This window comes from Antrostomus carolinensis, unplaced genomic scaffold (assembly GCF_000700745.2).
Source record: "Antrostomus carolinensis isolate BGI_N321 unplaced genomic scaffold, ASM70074v2 scaffold53418, whole genome shotgun sequence".
NCBI lineage: Eukaryota > Metazoa > Chordata > Aves > Caprimulgiformes > Caprimulgidae > Antrostomus > Antrostomus carolinensis.
In genome coordinates, this window is record NW_010331965.1 from 3,555 (window position 1) to 13,349 (window position 9,795).

General features: G+C 50.9%; 1 protein-coding gene across 1 annotated transcript in view; it reads left to right on the top strand.

The window, feature by feature from the left end:
• MTCH1 (mitochondrial carrier 1) overlaps positions 1 to 6,578 on the top strand; it is a gene marked incomplete at its 5' end in the record, with an annotated part of 9,469 nt that extends 2,891 nt beyond the window's left edge. The window contains 7 exons of the mRNA XM_010173328.1: positions 216 to 267; positions 1,127 to 1,186; positions 4,528 to 4,621; positions 4,955 to 5,002; positions 5,196 to 5,263; positions 5,972 to 6,047; positions 6,504 to 6,578. Of these exons, the coding sequence (XP_010171630.1) occupies positions 216 to 267; positions 1,127 to 1,186; positions 4,528 to 4,621; positions 4,955 to 5,002; positions 5,196 to 5,263; positions 5,972 to 6,047; positions 6,504 to 6,578 (473 nt within the window). The remainder of the gene's footprint in view (positions 1 to 215; positions 268 to 1,126; positions 1,187 to 4,527; positions 4,622 to 4,954; positions 5,003 to 5,195; positions 5,264 to 5,971; positions 6,048 to 6,503) is intronic.
• Positions 6,579 to 9,795: the final 3,217 nt, after the last annotated feature.

Here is a 9,795-nt window from a genome sequence, read left to right on the forward strand (position 1 = left end):
GGGGGTTGGACTGGATGATCTCCTGAGGTCCCTTCCAACCCCCACCAGTCTGGGATTCTGTGAGTCTTGCAGAGATGAGGACCACTGAGAGGAGCTGGAGGTGATGTGAGTTGAGGGGAGGGAGGGCAGAAAGGTCAGGTTGCATTTTCTTTCACATCTGTTGCAAACCAAACTGGATTTGTTGCTTTATCAGCCTTGTGTTTCTTTCCTCCTAGTGATCTCCATGCGCTGCATGGTCCAGTTCATCGGCCGGGAAGTCAAATACAGGTGAAGAGCTGCAGCTCTGAAGGGTTTGGACACACAGAACCATGAGTCCTGGTGTCAATTGTGCCAAACTCTGCCTTGCAGTGGGGAATGTGGCAACACAGGAGGTTTGGGAGACTGAAAAATGAATCTGAGGTGTGGTTAGAGGGTGGGTGAATGGGGGATGAAGGAGGTGGGAAGGCTGGGCTCTGTCCCTGGTGTACCTCAGTTCTGCCTTGTGCCCGTGGGGATTTTAGTGGCTGATCACACAGTGAGATTTTGGATCTTGCTGATCACACAGTGAGTCTCCTGCCTTTTTGCTTTAGGTGTGAATAGAAAGGGAAGTCAGCAGGGAGGCAGAGCAGGCAATACAAAGTGTTGCTGCAGCTCTGCTAGTCTGCAAGATTTTTTTCCAAGCCTTTTTCAGTAAAACCTGCCTTTCTGCAGAGCAAAACTACACATGCAGCCACCTGAAAGCATGCTGGACACTATTGCAGCTAACCCACAACTGCCAGCACAGGCTCCCAGACAGGACAGGGTTCTTGGCCTGAGAATCAGCCCGATCAAAGGATATTCTGTGCCATGGTTGCAGCATGTGTGTCCACTCACACAAAGCCAAGCAGAGCTCATCTAACTTCAGCACTTAAACAGTTGTCAGCAAGTTGAGTGTTGTCCCAGGTGTTATTGCAGACTGGAAGGATGCAGACACAACCCTCCTTCATGGGTTGAGGAGAAGGAGGAGAGTGAAGCTTCCTGCTGCAGTGCTGGTGTGGTGGTTTGGGGGGGACACTGCTATGGCTGGTGGCTGGAGTGCATGGAAAGCTGTGTGGGACAGAGACAGAGCAACCCCTGGGTGCTTATAGCTCTTCTCCTTTCTTGGCAGCGGTGTGTTCAGCGCCATTGGCAGGATATTTAAGGAAGAAGGGATCCTGGGATTCTTTGTGTACGTGAGTTGTTGTTTAAATACTTTCTCCCATAGTCAAAAAGTGCTGATGGGTCTCTTGGCTGCCCTGCCAACCTCAGTTAAAGGCGTCATGCTGAGCTCCCCCCATCTGAAACCTCATCTGACCACAGAACTCTCACATCACTCCCATGAGCACAGATTAAATCTGTGCCTTTGACACCGCTCCAGTTTGACCATTAAGTTTGCCCCAGATCTTATCTTCAAACCAACCTTCAAAGCCCAGAAAAAACCCTGTATTTTTTTCTTACTTTTTCCCTTGACACTTCTTTGTGTTCCAGTGAAGGGCCATTTAAAGCATTTGTTTGTGCAACAGGCACCAAGATCGAGTGCAACAATGAGACCCCTTGTTGAAATCAAAGCCAGGGCCCTGGATAAGAAGCACATTCCTCTGAAGAGCACTGTGGGTGCTTGTAAGGAGCAGGTGGTTTGTGCTGGCAGCAGGTTTGCCTGTACAGTAGAGTGTGATGCTGCCTGGACCAGAAGGAGCTAAAAAGACTCTTCCAGCCCTTATGAAACACAACAAATTGATGGTGTCATTGAAGTCTAGTGGACAACTTTTTGCCTGAACCCTTAATTAACACTTCTTGCCTTTTTTTCACATCTATATAAAAGCAGAACCACCTGCTGCCTCTGCTCCTGGTGAGGTGATAACTTACTATTATTATGTCAATAATAGTAAAGACAGCTCTGAAATTTCAAGAGGTGTTTTCAGGCCTGATGGCTTTGGCTCTGCAATCACAAAATTTGGGCCTCCAGATAAAACATGAACCCATCAGGAAGAGGGGAGCAATCACTGGGGGTCTTACCCTGTCCTCCCCCAAGGGGAAAGGGCCAGGGGTCTGCAGAGACCCCAGCAATCAAGTGTCACTGCATCTGCCTTTTGCAGCCCACAGCTTCTCTGCTGAGCTGTGCAACCCCAAAATTCCATTAAATACAGGTTCCTCTGGGATGTTCCCTGCACATGGAGCATGGCTGGAACAGGCTGCCCAGCAACCTTCCCTCTCCTCCACCTCTTGAGGAAATAATGTGAAAGGAGCCGCCGCATTCCCTTCCTCCACATAAAATAAACACTGCTGGTAGCCTAATTAAACTTAATAGTTTGCAGGAAAAGCTTTAACACAACCCAAAATGTCTCAGGAGGGCTCTGAAGTTATACGTGCTCTACAGCCCCGCTAGGAAATCACACTGCCATGGAGGGAACACAAACTGCATCTGTAGGACCAAAGTGCTGCTTTTCTGCTCCCAGCCCTCCTAACGCAATCCAAACACAACCACTCCCTTAAAATCCTTGTGGTGCACTTATTTCTCGTGGCCTCACTTATTTCTCGTGGCCTCATAACCTCTACACAGCAATAACAGCAGCACATGCTCACTGTAGATGTGTGCCTGGCTAAAGACTTTTCAGGGGATAGACTTATCTCACATCCCCTTGTATCTGCACCAGCTTCCTTCCTGCCAGAAGGCCAGCAAGATGTTCCTGGGGCTTTGAGATTGCTGCATGTGGTCACCTCAAAGATGGCTTGTCCCACCCCTGCTTGGCACTGGGGTTTTTTTCGAGCTGGGTCACATCACAGGCTTTACCATCTGCCTGCTGCTGTTTCAGCTTTTAATGACTTGTCAGCTTCTAAAAATATTCCTAGTCCAGACCTCCTTGGACATCTCACCAGGCGTGAGAGCTGTAGCACAAATGAATTTGGATTTTTTTAGTCCCTTTCTGCAGCTCTTTCAGACTCCTGGTCTTCAGTCATCCCATAAACACAGGCCCAGCATCCATCATGACTTTGATGATGGAGGAGAGGGATGGGGTCCTTATTGCAAACGGAACAAACGATCCTGTTCTCTATTGACAGATGGGTGAGGTTTTACTTACACGGCTGTGGTGGCCCAGTCTTCTGTTTCTGGACTTCACTAAGCCCCTGTTCTATCTGCAGCAGCTCAGGAGTCTGCTTCAGATTTGACTTTGAGTTAGAGAAGGGATTTTTTTGACAAAGGCTGAATGCTAAACACAAAGCAGACCATCTCTTTGGGACCGGAGAGCTTTGATTTCTTTGTCCTGTCTGTTGCTTGCACGTATCACATCTTTTAAGCCAACAGATCTATGAAGACTTCTGCTGTGCCTGGCCTCTGAGACCTCAGCTGCATCTCCAGAGCTGCCAGGGTCTTGACAATACACAGGTTGTCTCAAAAAGATATAAATCCTAACACCGAGGAAGCAGAGCAGGCTGGATCAGAGCCTGCAGTCCCAATCACCATTCTGCTGCTGCAGGGACCACAGCAGCAAACAAAACTGCTCCCTTGCTCCAACGAAGCAGGGAAGAAATGGGAGGTGGCTTTTTCCAGCCCAGCAAACACTTGTGTGGCTCTCAACAGGCTCATTTCAGAAGAACTGTTGGAACACATCTGCTGGTGACACCAGGTTTAAAGCACACCTGGATCCTTTTGCAGTGGAACAACTGCACAGCCAAAGCAGGAGGCCCTGTGCTCAATGCCGGTGCAACAGATGCTGCTGAAGTGCTGACAAAGTGGAAAACCCCTTTGAAATGCTTTGTTAGTGTTTTAGTGCCATTAGCTGCAGAAACTGGGGGTGTTTGTGCTGCTGGGAACTCCAGCTCAGGCATCAGGGAGAGGTGTGAGCCAAAGTAGCACATCACCCTGTGTCCCCACGCTCCCAGGTGGCAGCAGGGAGTGGGAAAAATCAGGGGGAGTGGGAAAAATCAGGGGGAGTGGGAAAAATCAGGGGGAGTGGGAAAAATCAGGGGGAGTGGGAAAAATCAGGGGGAGTGGGAAAAATCAGGGGGAGTGGGAAAAATCAGGGGGGTGGACTGCTGCCCCCAGTTAATCCCACTTTACAGCAGAGCAGTTTTTGCAGGAACAACCCCACTCATTTTAATTACTAAAAGGAGGGACATCCACAAAGAGAGAAACTTCTTATTTTACATCTGGAAGAGCATCTGCAAAACGAGTTTAACAGAAACCTGCTTCATCTGTGCCTTGCCTGGGTTTCAGAGCAGGAGTTGGGCCAAGAAGGGATTTGGGGTAGAACAAGGTGACTTGGCAGAGTTGTGCCCAAATGCCAGATCCCAAACTTCCCACTCCAGAGCATCCCCTGGCTGGATCAGCTGGCAGCTCACCTCACCCCATGTTGGAAGGGCAGGAGAGCTCTTCCCTGAAACCTCCTCTTTTCCCTTCAGTTCCTCCAAAAATAAAAATGCATTTTGGGGGAACAGGGTTCCTTTCTGCTGGTGGAGGGAGGGCTGGGCACCTTGGAAGGCAGCACTGGAACCCTTCTCCACCTCACCCCCCTCTTTTTGCCCCTGCAGTGGTTTAGTCCCTCACATCCTGGGGGATGTCATCTTCCTCTGGTGCTGCAACCTCTTGGCTCACTTCATCAACACCTACGCAGTGGATGATAACGTGAGTGGGAGTGTCTGATGGGGGGTTTGGGGGAACCTGTACCAAGCACCTGCACTTGGAAGGAGTTAATGGGAAGTGGGGGCTAATTTAATATGGACACGGGGCTTTGGTTAAAAAGCCCCTAAAGGTGCCGTGTCTGCTCGGGGCTGTTTCAGCTGCAGTTCAGGGGATCAGGTTTGATAGCAAACGTTCTCCCTGATTCTCAACAGTTAGTGTTGCTTTCTGCCTTCTTCCCCTGCCCTACCCCCATCATCTCCCGCTCAGAGGGATGTCACTTAATGACAGTCTGGTGTCATCTGCCTCCTCTACAATCCCTTTGGTTTCTCTTCCCAGTTCAGCCAGGCATCGGTGATCCGGAGCTACACAAAATTTGTGATGGGGGTACGTAGACAACAGTCTTGTCATTTCTCCTCTTCCTGCTGCCTGTGGGTTGAGAGCTCATGGTCTGGGGGAAAAGGCTGGTCTGTACTTTATATCCAAATGAGGATAACTTTGTTAACATGCAAAAATTGGGAGTAGCTTTTTTTTTGACATGGTGAATGTTAGAGAGGCTACTGGTTTTCTGTGCTTTCAGATCGCTGTGAGCATGCTGACATACCCATTCCTCCTCGTGGGAGACCTCATGGCAGTGAACAACTGTGGGTACGTCCGTCACACTGAGATCTAAGGCTTCCCCTTCCTTTCTTCCAGCCCCTTGTTGTCTGGATCCTCTGCTAATGATCATGAAGCTTTCATATGGAACCATGAAGTTTACGGCACCTCTCAGAGTCGGCTTGTTTCCTGTCCCAGGTTGCTTATAATTTTAGATCAGAGGGTACAGGCAAGAGCAGCATAAAAGCTCAAGTGGAGAGAAACAGGGCAAGTCATGGTGGTGTGGTCCAATCTGAACTAGGCCTGAGGCTGAAGGGATCAAAGGGACTGTGCTGGCTCTGGGGAGCAGCACGGGGGAAAGCAAAGCTTTTAATGATGGGTGAAGACAGGAGTAGGATCAGGCTTCCTTTCCCAGTCCCACTGATGTGGGAATCTTCTGCCTTCATGCTTGTGGGAAGGGGACTGGATCCAAGCTGCTGGTGTCACATCTCGATATCTGCTGCCTCTTGAAGGTGTAGGTACAGCGTATAGTCCTGGGCTGTCAGCGTATCCAGGTGACACTCCTTGTTTGTCCACTCCAGGGGTAATTAAATGACATGATCTGTTGCATTGTAAATAACGAGCCGGTCATTTGGCCTTCAGCCCAGTGCGGACACTGTTTCTGTGTCCTCACTTACACTCACTGCTGCTCGTGTTACCTCTGTGTGGATAACGTGACATCTGTACAGCCCATCTCAGCTCCCTCTCATTGTCATGCAGGTTACGCGCCGGCCTCCCTCCCTACGCTCCCGCCTTTGCATCCTGGATCCATTGCTGGAGGTATCTCAGCGCTCAGGTGAGGGTGTGGGGCACACGTGGGGGCTTTGGGCTCCCTCTGCTCCTTCCTGAGGTCTCCAGTGCTGCCCAAGAAGTGCCTGTGCCTCATCCTTGACATGCTCTGTAACCTGTTTCCATCCCTCCAGTTCCAGCACTGGTACCAGGCATGGCAGTACTGGTCTGCCTGTTACATGCCCGCAGGCTTTTGGCAAACACATTGCACACAGCAAAGCAGGGTGGCTCTGCCCCTCTCTGTCAGTCATCCCTGGGGAAACACCAGGGGCTGAAACCCCAATTTCTCCTCTGTAGGAGGAGAAACCCCAAATTTCTCCTCTGCCCTCTCAGGGCAGCCCGGGGTGCTCAGGCCTCACAGCCCTGTGGTGGGTGTGAGTCTGTCCCCACTAGCCCAGTTGGGGTTCCCTGGCCCAGGTCTCAGCACAGCTGCCCTGACCCTCTGCTCTCTCTCTCTCCTCAGGGGCAGCTGTTCCGTGGCTCCAGCCTGCTCTTCCGCAGAGCGCCCATGCCAGCCGCCTGCTTCCCCATCGACTGACTCCTCGGCAGGGAGAGGTGATGAACTTGAACTCCTCAAGACACCCTAAGCTTGTTTCAATATATGTATATTTTTTTCTTTTCGATCCAAAGTCCGTGGTGCCAGAACAAGACACCTCCTCTCCAGCCAGGCCAGCAACAACTTGGCTTCTGGAGATCTGGCTTCAGGCTCCAGCTGGACCAAAGCCCCATCCTCATCACTGTCTCAACCAGGATGTGTAACAGAGAGAGCAGAAGGGAGTTGTCTTCTCTCTTTGGCCCAGGCTCTAGCTCTGGAGTCACTGGGGAAGTCTGGAAAACCAGAAAATGCCCAGGTATTAAACAAGCCAGCCCCAAGATGCAGGGACAAAAGACTTGCTTCATTCTGCCTGAGCTGAGAAGCAGCAGGAGATCCAAGGTGACCTTGCTGGGAAGTCTACGCCAACTGACCAGCCTCATCTCTTCTGGACAGGGCACATATCTGTGTAGCAGGTTGCTCATCCTGGGCAAGATCAACCCTGTAACCCATATTGAAGGTTTTTGAGGGTACCTGAACACTACTAGGGAGGACACCACCTCCCATGGACACGAAAGGAAAATTATAGTGTGAAAACAGAAAAGGGAAACAGAGTCTCACTACAAAGAGCAGCACAGTCCCAAAGGGACAGGTACAGCTCAGCTCCAGGGCAGCGCTGGGATCTGGACATGGAGAGAGCCCTCGGGGAAGGATGTGTGCTGCAGGTGGGAACTGCTTTGGGAAGGCTTTTTCCCACGGGACAGGTTGTATTGAGGATCCACCCAACAGAGCTGCTGGGTGTAACCTGGGCAGGCCACCTGTGCACCTTTCTCAGGGGAGATGTGTCTGGGGTTGGACCGGCCCACGTTTGGGTGCAGCACATCTCTGTCCCGGCACAACTGCATCTCCTAAGCATCTCCCAGCCGGCAGGACCACGAGCTTTGCCAGGCTCCTGCCAAACACTTTGTGATGGACACAGAGCCACGTGTGGCGGCGCTGGGCTGCTGCATGGCAGTGTCCTGCTGATAGCTACACACCTTGCAGGAGGGATACTTGGTCCATTGTCTGGAGTAAAGGAATAAACCTTGAGCTGGCCAAAGGCTTGTGAGACGTCGGGATCAAGGGCTCCTCATGGACACGGGAGCATGGCTTGTCCTTGCATAGCAGAGCTCACCGGTGGCAGCAGGGCAGGATTTATCCTCAGCTCCCCAAATAAGAGGTTTTTTTTGCACCAGTCTGTGCTGTCACGGCAGCCAGGCAGATTTCTTCCGTTCTGGTTCCCCCATGAAGCAGTCTTTTGCACAGAGGTGTTGCTGCACAACTTGGGAAGAGGTTTATCGGGTCCTTGAGCACGTTCCTGCAGCAGCAAATGGGGTCACGTCCCATCTTGGTCCTCCAAGGACCCCAACCTGCCATCGCACAGGGGTTTTCCTCCATCAGACAGGTTTGATCCACACCTCCCAGCCAGAGCCTGTGGGACAGTGCTGGTTCATGCTGGGACTGGCAGCCCCCCCCCCAGCTCCCTTCGGTGTCGTGAAGTCAGTCCTGTCTGTCCTCCCTTCCTCCCCTACAGTTTATGTTACAGTAACACAAGTTAAATAATGCATGGCCCTGTTCCCTAACACCAGAGATTATTTCAAAGAAGATTTAACTGTGCTCCAAAATACAACTGTAAAACAACAACTCTTGGGTGTTTCTTTATTTAAAAAGTGTTATTTTTTTTCCTGGGTAACAGGCTCCCTCACTCAGGGAAGGTTTCAGTTTAAAACAGGCACTTCCTTTGGTTTCTTCCTCAAAGCAGGGGCTAAACCAACTGTTGCAAAATCAGATTCCCTCTCATCTTCCTCACCTCCAGGTAGGTTTAGGCTGAGCAAACTGCATTGGGTGCACCTGGAGCAAGGGTGGAGGCAGCAGTAGGCTTGGCTGCTTGAAAGTAGGTATTTGGAGTTAAAATGTACATGAAAGTAGGTATTTGGAGTTAAAATGTACATGAAAGTAGGTATTTGGAGTTAAAATTGACCCTGAGCTTTTCTGGAAGGGATGATGGAGACCCTTTGCTGCTGTCAGACCCATCAGATGAGCTCAGCTGCTCCATCCTCTACTGCACAGCTCACAGGATCTTTATCCACCAGCCTTTTATTTTAGTTGGTTTCTTGCCTACCCTAACACCAGGCATTGCATCTCCCTGCTCAGGAACATACACCTTAACCCTCCAAATTAAGGCCACCTTCTGCTGGTCACACACCTGTAAAACCTCCTACACCCTGTGCACAGCCTGGTTGCAAGCACTGCAATGAAAAAAAAGTGCCATTTCCTTTCCTTTGAGCAATTTACCATAGGAATTTACCTAAATTTGCAGCAGAGGAAGCATCCTGCCAGCAATTTCTGCCCAGTTCACTGAGACCCACAAACTTTACTGGAAACACAACACTTGAATGGAGTTTTTGGTCAATTTAAATGCAAACCAGGTTTCAAAGCTTTCAGTGCCCTGCCTTGCCTTAAAGCAGGGGCTGCCATTCATAGGATGATTAAATATTTCCTTACCTCCTCCTGTCTCTGACCCCGGTTCTTCTTGGCCCATGCTTCATTTCAGGTGTCCCACCACGGGGTTGATACACCAAGAGCAGACAAAGAGACAAACCAAACCCTATCTGGCCATACCCCCTCCCTTAAATTGCTGCCTCGTTAGTGGGTGCCCAGCCCTGCAACTGATGCTCATGTAACACAGCTGGTGGGGTTGAGGTCCTGCTCCCACAGGAGAGGGGATTTGGGGTGAAACCCACGGTCAGGAGAACAAATGAACTTGTGTGTGGGGAGAGGGCTGGTTCTGGCGCCTGGGATGGAGCTGGGGATTTCTCCCACGAACAGCCCCAACGCTCCCCTATCTGCTCAGGAAATAAACTTGAGTTTAAATATTGACTCTCTCCTGCACAAAGCCGGGATGGGTGGAGGTCGGGGCCGTTCTGTGCCCGCGCGGTTTATCAGCCCTCGGTGGAAAACAGATTGTCGGGACTTTGGCCTCATCTGCTCCCAGCTACCGGGGGGGAGAATGGAGGCAACGACCGCAGCCGGGAGAGGGAAATTCAGGTCAAGGCTGCCCTGACTCTCTGCAGGGCTCGGATGTTTGGGTCTGGAAGGATTTGGGAAGCAACAAGGTGCTGGTGAAGCTCTTGTGCCCAGGGAAAGTGCAGCTGAACTGGGACTGATTGCACCATCCTTCCCT